Source organism: Oncorhynchus kisutch, linkage group LG24 (genome assembly GCF_002021735.2).
Source record: "Oncorhynchus kisutch isolate 150728-3 linkage group LG24, Okis_V2, whole genome shotgun sequence".
Classification (NCBI taxonomy): Eukaryota; Metazoa; Chordata; class Actinopteri; order Salmoniformes; family Salmonidae; genus Oncorhynchus; species Oncorhynchus kisutch.
Genome location: NC_034197.2, coordinates 13,732,571 through 13,752,275, shown reverse-complemented (window position 1 = coordinate 13,752,275; position 19,705 = coordinate 13,732,571). Strand labels below are relative to the sequence as shown.

The 19,705-nt window shown below is 41.7% G+C and overlaps 3 protein-coding genes across 6 annotated transcripts; all 3 read left to right on the top strand.

Annotated features, from left to right (window-relative positions):
• Positions 1-934: 934 nt before the first annotated feature.
• Positions 935-5,773, top strand: slc48a1a (solute carrier family 48 member 1a). Its single transcript, XM_020459144.2, has 3 exons — positions 935-1,445; positions 4,104-4,271; positions 4,434-5,773. The coding sequence occupies exons 1-3, from the start codon at positions 1,316-1,318 to the stop codon at positions 4,568-4,570; spliced, it is 435 nt and encodes a 144-aa protein (XP_020314733.1). The 5' UTR covers positions 935-1,315; the 3' UTR covers positions 4,571-5,773.
• A 204-nt stretch (positions 5,774-5,977) lies between these two features.
• Positions 5,978-13,394, top strand: LOC109869190 (solute carrier family 26 member 9-like). 4 transcript variants are annotated; one of them, XM_020459143.2, is made up of 21 exons: positions 5,978-6,042; positions 6,877-7,066; positions 7,302-7,441; positions 7,611-7,721; positions 7,831-8,006; positions 8,146-8,310; positions 8,418-8,570; positions 8,692-8,774; positions 8,887-9,034; positions 9,217-9,330; positions 9,588-9,665; positions 9,953-10,048; positions 10,144-10,250; positions 10,370-10,439; positions 10,563-10,655; positions 10,766-10,897; positions 11,022-11,273; positions 11,543-11,597; positions 12,128-12,264; positions 13,071-13,136; positions 13,284-13,394. In XM_020459143.2, exons 2-21 carry the CDS (start codon positions 6,942-6,944, stop codon positions 13,293-13,295), a joined length of 2,313 nt encoding a protein of 770 aa, XP_020314732.2. In that variant the 5' UTR covers positions 5,978-6,042; positions 6,877-6,941; the 3' UTR covers positions 13,296-13,394. The 4 variants fall into 4 exon arrangements, with proteins under 4 accessions (XP_020314732.2, XP_031659796.1, XP_031659797.1 ...); XM_031803936.1 differs by having other exon boundaries at positions 5,986-6,042; positions 6,882-7,066; XM_031803937.1 differs by having other exon boundaries at positions 5,993-6,037.
• A 699-nt stretch (positions 13,395-14,093) lies between these two features.
• LOC109869869 (chitinase-like protein 4) lies at positions 14,094-18,468 on the top strand. Its single transcript, XM_020460157.2, has 10 exons — positions 14,094-14,987; positions 15,460-15,564; positions 15,690-15,939; positions 16,010-16,066; positions 16,166-16,331; positions 16,417-16,541; positions 16,777-16,909; positions 17,080-17,271; positions 17,386-17,505; positions 17,722-18,468. The coding sequence occupies exons 2-10, from the start codon at positions 15,549-15,551 to the stop codon at positions 18,007-18,009; spliced, it is 1,347 nt and encodes a 448-aa protein (XP_020315746.1). The 5' UTR covers positions 14,094-14,987; positions 15,460-15,548; the 3' UTR covers positions 18,010-18,468.
• The last annotated feature ends 1,237 nt before the right edge of the window (positions 18,469-19,705 follow it).

Genomic DNA, 19,705 nt, shown 5'->3' with positions numbered 1-19,705 from the left:
AAGAGATAAAATGTAGCATAGTTTTGTTTGATAAAATCCATTTTTATATTAAAATGTAGGAACCGGGTTCTACAATTTGAACCCCTGCTGTCTCTGACTCCACACCCACCCCAAACCGCCCAGCCATCTAGATCTAAACTAACATTTTGTATTACCATATCATTTTTGTATCTTCTCTATAGTTATGTACTTAAAACAGTAGCAATTGACCGACTTGGCACATTTGGGCAGACTTGACACAAAGTATTGTCCAGTATTGCCATGCATCACTGGATCAATCTGAAACTTTGCACACACACTGCTGTGGCCAAAATCTAAATTGCGCCTAAACTGCAATATTATATGATGGCCTTTCTCTTGCATTTCAAAGATGATGGGAATTGTTTTTTTAGAAAATGTTTTTTTTGTTTGTATCATCTTTTACCAGATCTAATGTGTTATATTCTTCTATGTTAATTTCACATTTCCACAAACTTCAAAGTGTTTCTTTTAAATGGTATCAAGACTATGCTTAACCTTGCTTCAGGTCCTGAGCTACGGGCAGTTAGATTTGGGTAATGTAATTTTAGGCGAAAAATGAAAGCGAGAAAACTGTGCTGTCTGGTTTGCTTAATATGAGGAATTTTAAATGATTTATAGAATTTCCTTTTACTTTTGATACTTAAGCATATTTTAGCAATGACATTTACTTTTGATACTTAAGTATATTTAAAACCAAATACTTTCAATTTTTCATCAAGCATATTTTACTTGGTGATTTTCACTTTTACTTGAGTCATTTTCTATTAAGGTATCTTTACTTTTACTCAAGTTTGACAATTGGGTAGTTTTTCCACCACTGAGTATGTTTTTAGCCACAAAATTGTTGAATTTTTGGGATCTTTTTACGTTTATCCCGCACACTAGGTGGCAGCAATGTAACTTTGTGGAAATAGTCCGGTGTAAAACCCTAACGAAGAAGATGAATCTTCCTGGGCCGGTAGGAGAAGTTGTTAATTTGTTGCCACTGTAGGTTACTGTTTTTGTCGGTTGTGTGTAATTTACACAATTGCAGCGAGTGTTGTGTTCGCTCGATAACCAATTCGTTTGTATCAATTCGAGATGGTTCATGTGATGTAGTTGAAATCAGTTGTTGTATAGCCAGTTCGGGTGATTTCAGGATAACAACATCCAGCCAGGACTGCTGTTGCGTAATCGCTATACTCCGTGAGCCGTGTTTGTCAGGCTACGTTTATACATTGTTATTGACCGTCAAAATAGCAGCTTCCCCCCCAAAAAAACTTTTCAATTTATAGTTATAGTTATATCCGTGTTAATGGGGAAGAGTAGAACATACATCAGTATAGGATATGCTACCTTTGGTATGCTGGTTGGATTTTCAGCATTTTTTGTCTGGAACATAGCATACAAACAACCATGGACGGCGGCAATGGGCGGATTGTCAGGTACAGTAACAACATAGAATGGCGGACATACCAGTGTGTCGTGAACAATATTAGCTTGAGCAACGATAGTGGATTCGGTGGTTCGCCTCCAAAATAAAAGTTCCCCATTGAAATCAATTATGTATTAAAACAAAACCATCTATTGCTGATGCTTTGAAGCCACCGGTCGGCCATATTGCTAAGCGTCCCTACCCTAACTCGAACGTAACCATTTTAAATGTCATGGGGTAGGGGAGTCCCAACGATCCATGAAGGCAAGGGCATTAGGAATAGTCCTCTGTAGGAATTAATGGACTTCTGCAGTATTTCAGTTGTTTCAAGGACAAAATTGCGTGTATTTAAATGTTGTAGTAGTGTGGATAGTAACATTAGTCATCTCTAAAATGTATAAATGTTTGTATATATTTGTTTAATTATTAGTTTTAACACGCATAGTATAATCTAAAAGTATATATTAAGGTGTTTGTAATAAAATAAACATGGCAAAAACGAATGTAGACATTTATAAATTTATTTCTATATCTTATAAAATATTGTTTACAACGGTGGGGAGTGCCAAGATGAAGGAACAGTGGCTACAACACAGTCATCTAGTGTATATATAAATCATTCATTGAAACTGATGCAAATGGATACAAATAGTGGAATGAGCCATAATTGGATTAGATAATGCTAAACAATGTTGAAATGTTATGGATATTCAACAAAAGACCATTTGTTCATTTGAAAAAAATGTATCTGTTGAAATTGCACTGTGTATGTATTAGAGTTCAGAATTGCATTGGGCTACTTATGAATCCAGAGTCTATGGAATGAGGTATCAGCCTACTCTGTAAAACCCACAAATGACAAAAGTTACACAATAAGAGCTCCGCTGCTAATATTTGTGTAAACTCTTCTGAATTGTTGTCTGTGGGTGTCACTGAGTAGGCTGGTACCACCATTTCATGGTCCAAAGATAAGTAATGCTGTACAGTGCATATACGTATGCCCCCAATGCAAATACATCCGCAGTACGATTTCAACAGATTTCTACTGTTTTGTGTCAATTTAACTATTGTCATTTGTTGAATTTATATAACAACATTCCAACATTGCTTAGCATTATCTTGTCCAATTGGGGCATTGTTCCACAATTTTTAGCACTTCTCGTGTTTCAATTGGGGACTTTAATTTTGAAGGTGAACCGCCAACTCCAATATTGTTGCTCATGCTAATGTTGTTCTCAACACACACACACACACACACACACACACACACACACACACACGACAGACTTGTAGGCCAAGATAAATGGGCATTTCACCATCATTTCTCATGGTTTCAATGAAATGTTTTTGTGTAATACTGTGTTGTTACTGTAGCAAAAAAAGGCTAAAAGATCGAGCCCAGGGATGGGCAACTGGCACAGACCGTTAGATCAATAAAAAATAAAAATCTTTTTTATTTATTCGGAACTCCGTCGGCTGTCTCAACATACTGTTTTGAGTTAAAATAGTAGAATACAGAAAGTGCAGTGTCTAAATTTGGTTGTACATCAGTAGTTTCTCTCTTGTTATCTGAGTCACTGATAGTTTGTCTAAACTTGTTATCATGGTCAAATTACCTGCCGGGGTTTTGTTATTCAGTCTAACTCAGATATAAAAACTGCAAACATTTCTCTTCAAAATGTAAATGTAAAACAGCTAATGTACATCTCCGCCCCATGGCAAAATGTATAGAATTGCAGCAAACTCTTTAAAACTGCAACATTTTCCCTACACCCCATGGCAAAATGTATAGAATTGCAGCAAACTCTTTAAAACTGCAACATTTTCCCTACACCCCATGGCAAAATGTATAGAATTGCAGCAAACTCTTTAAAACTGCAACATTTTCCCTACACTCCATGGCAAAATGTATAGAATTGCAGCAAACTCTTTAAAACTGCAACATTTTCCCTACACCCCATGGCAAAATGTATAGAATTGCAGCAAACTCTTTAAAACTGCAACATTTTCCCTACACCCCATGGCAAAATGTATAGAATTGCAGCAAACTCTTTAAAACTGCAACATTTTCCCTACACCCCATGGCAAAATGTATAGAATTGCAGCAAACTCTTTAAAACTGCAACATTTTCCCTACACCCCATGGCAAAATGTATAGAATTGCAGCAAACTCTTTAAAACTGTAACATTTTCCCTACACCCCATGGCAAAATGTATAGAATTGCACAAAATTAACTCTAAAATATGTTTTATTTTAATTTTAAATCTCCACTGCAAGAGGGGGGCCACAATAATGTTTTGCTCGCAATGTGGGGTGTAGATCGGCCCCTCATAATGAGTTCAGATTTTTTGTGTCCTCCATCCCCATCAAAGTTGCCCATCCCTGATCTAGCCTAATGCCTTGATGAACTGAGACTATTACTCACAACTTATGAATAAATGTGTAGAAGTGTGAATTGAATAGGCTGACTGTTTGCATCACATTTAGCGTCACAACCTTCAATTAGCGCAAGGGCCCCTTACATCTGCTTCACCAATGGCTTTTTCTGTGATGCTCCCTAACTTCGCACGCTGTCCCTATGTCCTAGTTCAGTGACGAGGTCTCACAGCATGCCGGCCTTTCTGGAGAGTATGATACGGTATTCCACATGTTTCTGTCACCCAACAGGAGTGCTGGCGCTCTGGGCCCTTGTCACCCACATTATGTACCTGCAGGACTACTGGCGCACATGGCTGAAGGGACTCAAGTTCTTCATCTTCGTTGCGGGTCTCTTCTCCGTCCTGGCTGTGGTGGCCTTCGCTACTTTCCTCACCCTCGCCATCACACAGAAGCAATGTTAGTCTTTCTCTCGCTCTCTGCCTCATACTCTGCCTCATATTCTCTTATCTGCTATGTAACTATTGATTACAGATTCAGAAACTATATATCATCTAGTAATTAAGTGTAGAGTTATTCTGAGAAAGTTTGACAGATTGTATATTCTCTCCCGTCCTGCAGCTCCCACTGACCCGACGAGCCTGTACCTGTCCTGTGTCTGGAGCTTCCTCACTCTCAAATGGGCCTTCCTCCTAGCCCTGTACTCTCACAGGTACCGCCAGGAGTTTGCAGACATCAGTATCCTCAGTGACTTCTGATCACCATCCATTTGACCCACCATACACTGGGTAGGAGGTTTGGGGAACCAGCCAGCTGTAGAAGAGTTGGTCAAAAAACGTGTTTCAAAGAAAGAGAGCACGGAGAATCTGGAATGGCTGCATAAAAGTTCTTTGAACTTTTAATCAGCGTAGTTACACACTCTGGACAAGCCCTAAATTGTTGTCAACCCTCACTACTATACATACAGTAACAGCTCATTTGTTTTGTTGGAGTGAGTAGCCATATAGTCACTTGGAAAAACTCCTTCTGATGGATCTACTGCTTATCTGTAATGGCAGGCAGCAGTGGCTTACGTTTCAAAGCAAGGATTTGCACAAGGCTATTTGTAGAGTGGCTTAGGGATCAAGACTAGGTCATGTAGGCTGTGGGGGTTTGTCTCTGAGGATTTGGCTCGAAGCTTTCCAAAAGGACACAGTTTTTAAGAATTGTATTTTAAATTTCAGGTTGAAATGTATTGATCCAATGTCTAATCCAATCTAATGAGTAAGTGTCAAATACACCCATGGGAAAGTCACTGTGTTATGCGGTCTCTCTGCTGTTTCTCTCTCCGTCAATAGGGAGAGCAGGATTATTTGGCCATTATTTAGTCATTGCTATCTCTGTCTGGATGTTGGCTTGTCATATGCTTTTGAATATTTGTTATTCTCTTTTAGTTAACTACACACACATATTTGATGTGATGCATAATAATGCACTTTACAGTGTTATTAATTCCATTGGATTGGTTCTTCCAATGCTGTCGTCTGCTTTTAAAGAGAAAAGGCCAGGGGGTGAGGATGGATATAATGCAAGCTAATACACAGGTGTATGGAAGTCCTGATTTGATGGGGTTTCTTTTTCACTGTTTCTATCTTCATATGTTTTCTGTCTTATATTCATGTTGATCAGCACATTTTTTGGCTTTGTTTTTATCATATTAAATATCTAATGTATTTAAACAGAATTTCCACCTTTAAACAAGTTGGTCTTGATTTTAAACCTTGTATCCTTCTCTATTTGTATAGCAATGCCTGCAAATGTGTGAACGGTGTGTTTTTGTATGAGATAGAGAAAGGCTGTTCGTGAGAGAAATATTTTAAATAAACAATTGGTTTGTTTTGCATGGTAAGAGTTTAAAAAAAATTATTCACAAGATGTATTTTGGTTGTACATTCTATTAATAAATGTTGAACTGTGATTTATGTTGATGTGACTGTATGATATTATTATTTAGACGGATCCTTTCAATAATAATTTCCATAATCATATTGCACTTCCATAATGAACTATTCCAACCAAACATGATGCCTATGACTTTCCCTCTAAAGGCAGCTAGGCCAGGGTTTCCCCATCTGTGGCTCCTCCCACGGAAAAGGTGTCAGCATAGCCCCAGTATAAAACAAATAATGAATATTTTCTGGGGTGTGAAAACTCAAACCAGTGCCATCCGATGGTTCACTCTGGCAGTACGGTACAGTGCGGCATACTTGCTTTGTTTTTGATTTGTTGGGCACTTTACTCTGCCTTGTGTTAGATTTTGAAATGTGCTTAGTATGTTGCAGATCACCTCGTATCAAATGTAAGACACTTGGTGGTCTATTGTCTTTGTGTAGGCTTTCTGAAATAATATTTGCATTCGGACTCTGGCACACATGCAAGAAATGATCTTTCTGATCTCAAAATATAGTTTGTTATATCTATTCTTTTCACTTGCGTTACTGAATAATCTAATCTTAATGGTCTGTCATTTGAAAAAAAAAATATATATCAATTTCATATTGAACATGCAACCCATCCAGTGTTTTAGTTCAGTATTACCATGGTCTTTGTAGTGTGAGAGGGGTAGACGTTTGACTGACCACGTGCCTCTAGTTTGTAAGATTGGTTATCTAGCTCTGTTCAGACAGAATGGCACTGGACCTACCTACCTCTCTCAAGGTTAGATTAGGAACCCAGCAGAACATGAGAGGTTTATACTCAGGAAATAAGGGTGCTTAATTCAACCTTACTTCTTTCTAACCACTGCCTATGTATTATAGTTGCGTGATATTCATAGACCTTCCTAGTATATGGATGCCACCTCAAACGATGCTCTGTGAGTGTCCTTTGAGTAGCCAGGGAAGAGTACCAGTCATTTTCTCCTATCTTGCCAACTCTTAATGGAATTGTCACACCAAAGTCATGTTTATCTTGACAATAACAGCCATGGAGTTGGCAAGAGCTCAAACAGATCTGGACCAGACTAATTTTTGAGCAATGTTACGACATTTTATCAATGCAATGTAATCTCTCATTCACACCTCAGTGCAGCTGCATGGATACTAGCGTCAATTCTTGGCCTGTCTAACTATCCTCTGATTGGCTGAAACCATGCAACAAGAAAGCCCACGCTATGTGATCAACAGGCCAGCCTACTCCCTCCCAGACTTTGATGGGGAGTTTGACAAGAAGAAACGGGCCTTCCCCATAGGAGAGAAAGTGAAGAAATGCTTCAGGTACAGCGTTTACATTCTGCTGACTATCAAAAGCCCACAACTGTTTATCTCTTTTCATGAGTCAATAAAGCTCATCTAACAACACTTGAGTACTTTCATTATGACATCTACATTTTAAACCAGTATGTTCCCCTTGAGAGAACTGAGCTGGTACTATACCAAATAAAGAGGAGCCAGCTATGAGGCCATAGGGTGACTGTTCTAACCAGACTTGCATGCTGATGCACGTTATTAGGTGCTCTGGGTCTCGACTCAAGTCCCTGCTGTTCAGACACCTGCCTATCCTGAGCTGGCTGCCCAAGTACAAGGTGAAGGAGAACCTGCTGTGTGATGTCATTAGCGGGGTCAGCGCAGGCACCATTCAGGTTCCTCAGGGTTTGTCAGTCTCCTCCTTCTGGTGTCTCATCATTTGAGCTGTTGTCCTGCTATATATTATCTCAGATGAGAGTTGGAAGCAGAATAGTTTCCTAGTGATGTTTTTAACATTACAATTTATTATCAAGAGTTTATGATTAATTCAATTCATGAGTCATGTTCTGTACAGGCATGGCGTTTGCTCTGCTGGCTAACCTGCCTCCTGTCAATGGCCTCTACTCCTCCTTCTTTCCTCTCATCCCCTACTTCTTCATGGGCACTGCTCACCAAATGGTCCCAGGTACTGTAAATCTACTGTAAATCTACATGTAAAAGGATAATTGAAGACTTTAGATGAAAGACTAGATCTCCTTAAAGTGTGATGTGACTTGAGTGATCTCTATGTCCAGGTACTTTTGCTGTGCTCAGTATCATGGTGGGAATGGTGTGTCTGAGTCTGGCCCCTGAGTCTGACTTCAGCCACTTCAATGCCACCCTCAATGCTACACTAGTGGATGAGGACAGGATGAACGAGGTTCGACTGGGCATCTCTGGAACACTGGCCTGTCTCACTGCCGTCATCCAGGTATTGCCTGAGGGCCACATAGAGGCTTAGTTCATCATTGTACAGTGTCAATACAATATGTTACCTTAGTGTGGTATCGTGAAAATAATACTGTCTTCATAATTGTAAGTGACCTGGGACACAAATTCTATCTGAGCAGATGGGCCTGGGTCTAATGCAGTTTGGCTTCGTGGCCATCTACTTGTCTGAGTCGTTCATCAGGGGCTTCATGACGGCTGCAGGACTGCAGATCCTCATCTCTGTACTGAAGTACATCTTTGGTATTAAAGTACCTCCCTACAGTGGACCACTTGCCACCATATATGTAAGTATCCCATATGCATGCAGAACTACACTACTACTTACACTAACCATGATGCCCCTCTCTAAGGTTTCTAAAAGTTGACAAAATGATGTCCCTTTTTGTCCCAGACTCTAAAAGATATTTTTTATGGCCTGCCTGACACCAACATAGCCTCGCTGGTCTTTGCTCTGGTCAGTAGTGTGGTACTCATCACAGTGAAGGAGCTGAGTGCACACTTTCGTCACAAACTGCCTTTCCCCATCCCCATGGAGATCATTGTTGTGAGTAATCGAGGAGACTAATCTGTTCCTCTTATGCTATGCTATGCTGTGCTATGCTATGCTATGCTCTGGAGTTGTAAGACCAATATAAATGGTTAAACCAGAACTTCCATTTGCACAGGTGGTAGTGGCCACAGCCATATCAGGTCCCCTGGACCTGCCTGAGAAGTATCACATGGACATAGTGGGAGAAATTCCCCTAGGGTAAGGGGGACAGAATATTACCAGAAAAGTTTACTGTTATGGTTTGCTATTATGGCTGTTTTACAGTCTATCCTTACACAGTAGATTCTGTGGTCCCAACCTCTTCTTCTAGATTTCCTGCTCCGATCCTCCCAACAGTGATTCAGTGGGATGACATGCTGAGCACAGCCTTCTCCCTGGCTATCGTGGGCTATGTGATCAACCTGGCTATGGGCAGGACACTGGCAGCAAAGCATGGCTACGATGTGGATCCCAACCAGGTATGAATAGGGGACAAGCATGTCTTCATCTTTTTTTCTTCAAATGAGATGAAAACCCCATTTTGTTCCATTTAAAAAAAAATGTAATGCCATCAAATCCCTGTCTAAGCTGCCTGACTACAGTCTCCATTACTCATCATAGTGTACTATAAACACTGATAGGAGTGTGCGTTTCTGTGCAGGAGATGCTGGCTCTGGGCTGCAGTAACTTCTTGGGGTCTTTCTTCAAGATCCATGTGATCTGCTGTGCTCTGTCTGTCACCTTGGCGGTAGACAATGCTGGGGGAACATCACAGGTCAGACACAGGGAGCAGTGAGGCAGGACCACGTAGAAACGTTGCACGGCACTTGACAACACAATATTCATTGAACATACCTCTCACTTTTACGCGTAACAATTCACTTAATAATCGTTCAATTGTTAATTTGCTTTCTGGTTGACTGACTAACATAACGTACCAAGTTTCATAAGAGCTCTGTTCAGTACACAACAGTATGTAATATTGTGGTCTTGTCTCAATAATCAATCTCTCCTCTACTTTCCTCTTCACAGTTTGCCAGTCTGTGTGTGATGCTGGTGGTCATGGTCACCATGCTGGCCTTGGGGGCTTTCCTCAAACCACTACCAAAGGTGAGGACCTTTATTTCAGTGCATTAAATAAAAGATAAGAACAGTGACGTACAGCAGGTGTTCTCAACCTTTTCCATGCCGGGGCCCACTGAAGCGCTTTCAAATCAGGGACCCCCTGAAAGCTCTCTGAGGCCTCCCAGGCATCCTAGACCCCTGGTTGAGAATCACTGACGTACAGTAGCTCTGAAGGTAGAAAATCAAAAGCAGTCTTTGTTTCATCTTATATCATGATCTACAAATAACATGTTGAAGGTAGCGAGTGTTTTAATCACCATTTATTCCTGTAGTCTGTGCTGGGAGCCCTGATAGCGATCAACCTGAAGAACACTCTGCTGCAACTCTCTGACCCATATTACCTCTGGAAGAAGAGCAAACTGGACTGTGTGAGTCAAATAATCCACATGTTACGTGTCAGCTCTGGCGACGATACTCAAACACTGTCAAATCTACTGCTCTAATGATCCCGTATCTTGTCCAGTGTGTGTGGGTGGTGTCCTTTTTAGCCACCTTCTTCCTGAGTTTGCCTTATGGAGTTGCCATTGGAGTCAGCTTCTCCGTCCTCGTGGTTATTTTCCAGACCCAGTTGTAAGTAAAACAACAACATTGATTGCGCAATAAAAGTCACAAACGGGAACATTTGCTATAGTCATCTGTTTTATAATGGTAGAAAAATTATATTATACATTATATTTTGTTCTTCACAGTCGAAATGGTTCAGAGATGGCTCAGATCATGGACACAGATCTCTACAAAAATCCCAAGATTTACAGCAAGGTAATGAAACATTGTATTCAGCATTTACTTTGGATTTATGTTTGTGTCTTCTTTCATAGCAAGGTTTTATGAATGCGAATCTATCCAATGGAATGGAGACATTTTCATTTATTTTTTCTATAGGTGAAATGTGTAGAGGGGGTGAAAATAGTGAACTACTGCTCCCCTCTCTATTTTGCCAATGCAGAGATATTCAGACAAAAAGTCATCAAAAAGGTACTTTAATGACTATAGGATGGCCATATCCCTCTTTCTGCCATGCAAAGTCAATTATGTTTAGACTCGTTTCCCATATGGTGTGTTTGTGTATGTGTGTTTGTGCGTAGACTGGATTGGACCCAAGTAAACTTCTCTTAGCCAGGAAGAAGTTTCTGAAGAAGCAGCAGAAGGAGTTAGAAGGGCAAAACAAGAAGACCAAGAAGAAGAAGCCCTGCTCTTTGGGAACCATGAAGTCTCAGGTGAGAGGTCAGAGGTCAAGGGGCGTCAGGTCAAAGGGCATTCATGCATTAAAATGGACAGAGTTACTTTAAACTAGCTATCTTATGTTGACTATTTTGTTGTTATGTCCTCCCCCATGTCTAGACCATATCACAGATAGAGCTTCAGAATGACTTTGACATTGGTGACAGCAATCCTTACCCGCCACCATCACCAACCAACTATGTCAACTTCCACTGTAGTGACATTGAGCTGGGCGAGCAGCCTCCTGACCCAGACCAACCAAGTTCCTCCTCTGTTACCCTGGACTCTCAACCCAGGCCCTTCCACACCCTCATCCTGGACCTGGCAGGGGTCTGTTTCATAGACCTCATGGGAATCAAAGTACTCATCAAGGTCAGACGGCTAGCCATTTGGTTTTTCTTTGTTTTCCCTTTATTTGGATCCCCATCAGCTGAAGCCTTGGCTATTTGTTTGCTATTATGCTAGCTGCAGTATAGGAATTGTGAGATGATGGGGGATACTACTGTATCCCATTTTATTTCATTTTTTTTAACAAGTCTGAAAGTGCAGGATGCATTTGAACATTTGGAGTGATATGCACTGCAGCTCTCATAGAATTGGTTGAGGCTTGATGTGTGCTGTTATGCGCTTGTTGTTCACAGATGAACTCAAGCTATGAGATGCTGGGGATCAAGCTTTACTTGGCCAATGTTCAAGGTAAGATCTAGTTTTCATGACGTAGCTAGGTGACTTTCAAATGTAGTCATGGGAACAGAATCTTACTTGCAGGAGAAAAAGCTGAGTCACTGTGCGCAAACTAAGGGCACATAGAAGATTACATAGAACACAGTTAATGGTTCAAATTCAATCTCAGCATGACCATAATAGGGTATAGAATTTTCAATTTCCTTCTCCTTCTCACTTTTTCCTATTGAGATAAAGAGGTGATTCATCAAAGGGAATAGCGCAGGTTGGCATTCAATTTACCATTCATTTACAAAGTGTTCTCTGTTCTTCTGCTGAATCACATATGCAATGCCTTGGGCTTCCTGATCCAAAAGAATGTTTAAGGTCATTTGAGCTCCACAACGTTGGGTGGAAAATTCAGTCCCTTAACACAAAAGCCCATGTCTGTCACATTACTTACACAGAAAATCCTAGTATCATAGAGGGCATGCAACGTCCCTAAGCTCCCTATTTTTTCTCTTTGTATTACTTTGTTGGTTTCTGGTGTGTGTGTTTTACAGCACAGGTGTACGAGGAACTGGAGGGGGGAGGGGTGTTTGAGGAGGGCAATATCGCCCAAGGTCACCTCTTCCTCTCCGTCCATGACGCCATCCTCTGTGCCCAACAGAGGTCAAGAAACACCGAAACCTCTGAAAAGGCAGGTCCCACTTAATCCCACAACTTATCATTATGACCATGAATCACTTCACAGATCCTCATTTAGTAATGACAAAGTAAATCAAGAGGCAGGGGATTACTCTATGTAAATCATCTACACCCAGTACACATGAACTATGTCTTGTTTGCAATTTGGGCAAAGACAAAGACGGAATACTTCCTTCTGAGTTATCCAATCAATAGGAAAAAAATCCAGCTCAAACACTTCACAGAACGTCTGTGATTACACAGTTAAGATTTTAAAAGATATATAAGGAAGAGATAGGTAGATACTGTTCTGACGTCTGGTGGGGATAAGGGGACATTTGGAGCAGTGTGATAAGTTAGGGTGGGACTTTTCTTAGCTGTGTTCCTGGTACTCACCCTGCACATTCTCTTGCTTCTTTTTTGTATTCAACCTCCACCACCTTATCTGGGGCAGTTAGTGTAAACAGGCAAATCACACAACACAAGTCCAGGGACAACTTGGCACCACTACCTAGAACATCTACTTCTCAACTTCACTTTGAATCCTGTTGTCGCCAGAGGTCACGAGAAAGACAAGCCGTCTGTCTGTTTCTCCTTTATTTTCCCTCCCATTACCTCTATGGCCTCCTGGAACTAGAATGACCATGCTGATCACTGGTTCAGATGATGTCACAGACACAGCAGTTGAGTTCAAAAGAGCAGTGCAATTATAAAATACATGTGTAGATGATCACGTACTGTATGTGTGTGTAGTCCTGAGTTAGCTAGGTGTTAAGGAGAGGCTCCCTGACTGAAGTGTGTCTCTCTGTGGGGTTGCAGACAGAGAAAGAGAGGAAGGAGCTGGTCCTCTATATTCAGGAGGATGAGGAGAGGGATCTGGAGCAGGTACACTGACTAAATGAACCATTTATCACTGTTGTGGAGAATCTATCTCGATGAAGCAAACTGTAAAACAGGATGGTTCCCGTTTACTAATCGTTAGGTTACCTATCAACCCAGAGTGATTCTGAATCATCCTTTATCTCTCCACAGGAACTGTTTTGAACATGGGATTTTTTACTACTGAATGTATGGAGAATGTATGAAATGAATGAAGATCGAGGAAAATGTTCATTTAGGTTGATAATAAACAAAACAAAAAAGTGTTGTCTGAACGGTCCATTTCTGCATCTCAACGATTGTGTGTTGTGCAAATAGTTCTTAGATGATCTAAAAAATCATGATAATAAACACGTGACAGTCTATACTGTAAAAAAATATCTGTAGTGACTGAACAGCTGGTCTCACTATTCAGGTTTCCATCCAACCTTTTTCATGTGAGTAAAAGCGCACGTCAGATAAAAACATGTCATGATAGGCCCAATGGAAACTTTCCAAATGTTGACAAAAAACAAAATATTCTAGACAAGGTGGGATATTAATTATGCAAGAAATGCTGGTGGAAACGCTTTTATGTGCAAATGTTTATCTAATAACCATCACATGGAAGTAAACTTGGAGTCACGCAATGACATGTGTGGTCCTCCCACTGTGACTTGTCTGGAAAGCAGGCAGTGTATTAGGCTACAGATGAAATAAGTTATGAACTTCACAAGGTGGGGAAAGTGAAAGGTGATGAGCTTGATGCTCCTTTCCAATAAATATTGAGGGTCTTATTCTGGAGACATGATGATCGATGCTTGGCTGCCGTTTGACAATTAAAAATAATCTTGCTCTTTTTGCCAATAATAATCTCATCATGTAGGCCCCTCAAACTCAATTCTGGACCTCGAAGCCAGTTCCACTGTGTTTTTTCATTGTTCCATTCTGATCAGGGACTGATTTGGACCTTGGACACCAGGTGGGTGGAATTAATTATCAGGTAGAACAGAAAACCAGTAGGCTACGGACCTCATAGTGTAAGGGTTGAATGCCCCTAGTAAACCCCAAGTAAACAAAATACATCATTAAATACCTAAATACTACATCCGCTGAAGATTTCCACAGCAGTTCACTTAATTCTGGCTCTTCAACCTCATTACTTCTTAAAATCTAATAACAATCCCTTTCCCTCCCATACTGAAATAGAACATGACCACTGTCTCCCCCGACAATGATCACACCTAATACCTTTTGCAGTTACATTCCCATGTAGGCTACGGAATAAAAAATAAAAGTAAAATGGGTATCCATCGCATTTTCAACTCTACTGATGTTTTTCCCACAAAAAAATGTTGCGTTATAGCGAGTGTACCCACTCTGGTATTGGTACGGTGCTCGAGCATGCTTAAAGCGAGTGTACCCACTCTGGTATTGGTACGGTGCTCGAGCATGCTTAAAGCGAGTGTACCCACTCTGGTATTGGTACGGTGCTCGAGCATGCTTAAAGCGAGTGTACCCACTCTGGTATTGGTACGGTGCTCGAGCATGCTTAAAGCGAGTGTACCCACTCTGGTATTGGTACGGTGCTCGAGTATGCAGGGCTCAGATAGCGGGCTTTTAGCTAGAGCGCACGTATAGCCTACAGACCTTGACGGTCTCTGGTCCACACTCCAGTCCAGTTGGTGGCGGCAACTGACATACAAAGTCCACAGAAGAAGGTGCGACGTTTTGAAGAAGTGGTTGATCAATAGGCCCATGTTGTGATTAGTAGGACTAGCACAGTGTATTTGTTTCTCCTGGAGGTGAACATGTAGTAATGTTTTTCCTAATTTGAAGTGAGACCTTCGCCGGTGTTATCCAGACACGGGAGGACAGGTGTGTTAAGTCGCACGCAAATAAACAGCAATACTGTCGGTATCTAGGCTAATTAGGTTACCTGTGGAATGTTAGTTTTTCTCTTGATTTGAGCAAATTACTACAATATAGACTGATCAACATGAACTTACATAAAATATACATATTTGATCTAACAAATTCCGTTATAGTTCAGATAGCCTCTTACATTTTTTTACATTAAATTGTATGCGCATAACGGGTAGTTGTCAACATGGACCATTCTCCCTCTAGTGGAATATGATGTAACACAACACTGAAACAATCAAATGTTTGAAACGAACTTTTTATGGAATTAATAATATTCAATTACTAAACGTGTTGCAAAAGCATACAATGTCAAATCAAATGACATCTATCTTATTGTACAGTTGTGGTGTTTTCCTGCTCTATTTTAAAAGCTGTAAAATATAGATCAGTGTGACAAAACAGAATGTGGACTTTCTTGGCACAGCTTCACAAGAACAACCTGAGCGATCATTTTCCTAGATCCTACTTTCTTGCCCTGTCAGATGTAAGTTCCCACCTGGATGTCAGCACAACATGAATGTGGCAGCAGGTAAGGAACATGGTATGCTTATTCAAATGTAATCTCCTCGGTATAAATGGTAGCCTTGCCTTTACATTAGATATTGTACTGTAGAGTAGTTGCACATTGCTGAACTATTGCTCTCTTCCATTTAGTTTTTGTTTGGTTCAGCCTGGTGGTCACTAAAGCCATTTGTACTCTGGAAGAGTACCGTCTGGTGTGCTATGTGAACAGCAGGACCCAGCACCATCCTGACATGCTTGCCTTCAGCCTGGACATGGCTGACCCATTCCTCTGCACTCATATCATCATGGCCTACATGGACCTGGACCAGGACTATCACATCACACCCTTCACACAGGAGGACAAGACCCTCTGCAACTCCCTCAACATGCTCAAAGAGGGGTGTGTGTGTGTGTGTTACTACCACAACCATCAGGTTGTATAATTCCATCTCTTCTCTGCCCTCCACCAGGAACCCAGATCTGAAAACTCTGCTTGCTGTTGGGGGAAGGAACTCTACGGATACCAGGTCAGTACCCCACTCACACATAGAGTAATAATTGTAAGTGCTTTTGGAATTGAAAAGTTTTCACCCAAGCAGTAACATTCAACCATCCCTCCACCATAGGCTCCTAAAAATGTCCTCTGACAACACCAGGAGGAAGACGTTTGTCCAGTCTGTTCTAAAACACCTGAGGCAGGAGGGCTTTGATGGACTGGATGTGGTGTGGCAACCTCGCTCTGCTTCTAATGTAGCACAGGGGGGGAAACATATATTCACTAATCTGCTCAAGGTAAGAGCTGAGATGACTTCTTGTTTGCGTTTTCATTTGATGTTGTGAAAGTGAGAAGTGTGTGTGTGTGTGTGTGCGAACGTAGGAGTTGCGTGGAGGAATTCAGGAGGAGGCTCGTGTCTCAGGGATTGAGGCCCTGCTCCTCTCCACAGCAGTGTCCGGCCTGGAGGACTATGCCAGAGAGGCCTACGATGCACATAGCTTCCCCCAGTGAGTCCACACACAGCACCAGGGAGTATGGGACTATGGTGGAGAGAGACACTCACCGCTCACAGTTTTAGATTGACGTCTGATACAGTAAAAGGGACATTACGAATGGCATAATCATGTAACATTGTCATTCATTGAAGTACTTGTTGATAGACCACACTACATATTATTTTACAGCTATTCCATGTGATGAAAAATGTTCCTAAGAAGGTAATCCTGACTTTTGACCCTGTAGGTATGTTGACTTCATCACCTTGGTGACCTCTGACCTCCATGGGCCACTGGAGGGAATGTCAGGTCACATCAGTCCATTGTTCAGCCGGAAGCATCCAGCTATGGACACACCTCAGAGAGAAGTTCTCACTACAGTTCAGTACAAATAAATGACTTCATCATTATATTCCTGATGGGTAGAGCTGATTGAAATCACTTGGACACCAAGTTTGTTTCTGCTGGTTTTACTTGTCATGATTTCCAAAGAACATGTTATGTTTGTTAGTCTCTTCTATTGATCCTTTATGCCGTACTGTTTTCCCAGAACCAAGTGCAGTACTGGCTCTCTCAGGGAGTGGATTCCCAGAAGCTGACTCTGGGGTTCCCTGCCTACTCACCTGTACCCCTAATCCTGGGGAACGAGATAAATTATGACAAGGAAGACACAGAGCTACAAGAGGACGCAGCGGAATATACTGAGACTGATACTACTGTACGTGTTATGGCCTACCATGAGGTAAAAAGCATACCTGGTGCAATAGGAACCCTGTTACGGTTCAAGTGTCAATAACGTTTGTTCCAACTTTGCTGACATTCCTGACAGGTTCTGTCTCTCTGCTCCACTCTATAGGTGTGTCAGTACCTCAAAAGTGGGGCGGTGGTGACATTTGATAAGAGCAAGAAGCTGATACAGGCACATGAATACGATCACTGGCTGAACTTTGAATATATAGATATCCTGAGGGAGAAGGTACATGTTTACATCAGTACAGCATCTGTGCAACACATTTCCTGTCTTTATATATCAAGCAAGCCGATACAGTTGCATTACGTTGTTACTTTATTTGACGGGGACAATGCACATTAATCAACCCATTTTTTAATTATGCCAGGTTCAGCCAGCCGACTAACTTTGATCCGATAACTATCATAGCTATGTGTAAAACTCCTTCCTGCTCCTCTGCAGATGAGAGCGCTGCAGCGTCAGGAGCTGGGTGGAGCCATGGTGTGGTCTCTGGATCTGGACGACTTCACGGGGATGCTGTGTGGCAAAGGTCGCTTCCCGTTCACCAGACTGCTCAAAGCGTCGCTTCTCAGGGATAAGGGGCCACGACATCATAAACGCCACCACCGCTCACGCCACCGTCATCACCATCGCCATCCACATCGTCATGGTGGTTTCCTTTCCCGTGACAGCCATCGCACTGGTTACCATGTCCATTGTCACCGTCACCTTGACCGCCACAACATTTAATCACACAGTGGAGTGTGACTGTAGCATAACTCACTACACTGGCAAGACTCAACATACCATCCCTGGGGCGGCAGGTAGTGTAGTGGTCAGAGCATTGGACTAGTAACCGAAAGGTTGCAAGATCGAATCCCCGAGCTGACGAGGTAAAAATCTGTCGTTCTGCCCCTGAACAAGGCAGTAACCCACTGTTCCTAGGAAAATAAGAATTTGTTCTTAACTGACTTGCCTAGTTAAAGGTAAAATAAAAAAAATCCCTGCAAGAATATATTAGCATATGTTTTTTTATATGGTAGATCAGGTTGGACTGTTTGTTGGCTCTGTGAGTGATTTCTGTCATGGTATATTAGAGATGAGGCTCTAGATTTTAAAACTCTGTCGTTAATTGTATTGTTTTATGACAAATTTTACTGCTTTACAAATAATAAAATGAATGGCTCCATTTCCATGGCCTAATATAAAGTTTTGATATACCATTAAATGACAGATTGTTTTCAGGTTGTTTGCAGTTAGCCTCTCCGTAGTTTAGAAAAATTGTAATATCTTCCTTAGCAGTACTGCACTCCGATGCCAGGGGGCGGTATACTACAGTGTAAGGCGATCACAAATCGCTCCGTATGGGCCGGGGAAATCACAAAGCAGATTTCGCCTACAAAAAGTGTCTAGTGAAGTTGCTGACCAAGCCCATCTGCTGCATGGTGAGACAGTGGTCTTTCTGTAATTAACACCCAGTCTGAGTGTCCATTGAAGGACGCAGCTGTGGAGAGGAGAGAGCACTCTGCTCTGCCTTGTCCCCATGGAGACCTAGCTGACTCTATAGAAGGGCAATGCAGGCTGGAGAGCAAGGGGAGGAATTTGGCATCAGCAGTTTCACATGGCTTTTGTTTCCCTGGACTCATCTGTTTAATAGTACGCTATTACAGCGCATTTGGAAAGTATTCAGACCCCTTTCCTTTTATACATTTTGTTACATTACAGCCTTATTCTAAATTGGATATAAAAAAAAAAATGAATCTCAATCTATACACTACCCCATAATGACAAAGTGAAAACATTTATTTTATTTTTTAGAAATGTCTGCAAATTTATTACAATTAAAAAACAATTACCTTATTACATAGTAGTAGTTTTCATGTCAGAGCAAAAACCAAGCCATGAGGTTGAAGGAATTGTCCGTAGAGCTGCGAGACAGGATAGTGTCGAGGCACAGATCTGGGGAAGGGTACAAAAACATTTCTGCAGCATTGAAGGTCCCCAAGAACACAGTGGCCTCCGTCATTCTTAAATGGAAGAAGTTTAGAACCACCAAGACTTCCTAGAGCTGGCCGCCCGGCCAAACAGCAATCAAGGGAGAAGGGCTTTGGTCAGGGAAGTGACCAAGAACCCGATGGTCACTCTGACAGAGTTCCTCTGTGGAGATGGGAGAACCTTCCATAAGGACGACCAACTCTGCAGCACTCCACCAATCAGGCCTTTATGGTAGAGTGGCCAGACGGAAGCCACTCCTCAGTAAAAGGCACATGACAGCCAGCTTGGAGTTTGCCGAAAGGACCTACAAGGACAGAGCGATCCTTGATGAAAACCTGCTCCATAGCGTCCAGGAACTCAGACTGGGGCTAAGGTTCACCTTCCAACAGGACAACAACCTTAAGCACACAGCCAAGTGGCTTCGGGACAGGTCTCTGAATGTCCTTGAGTG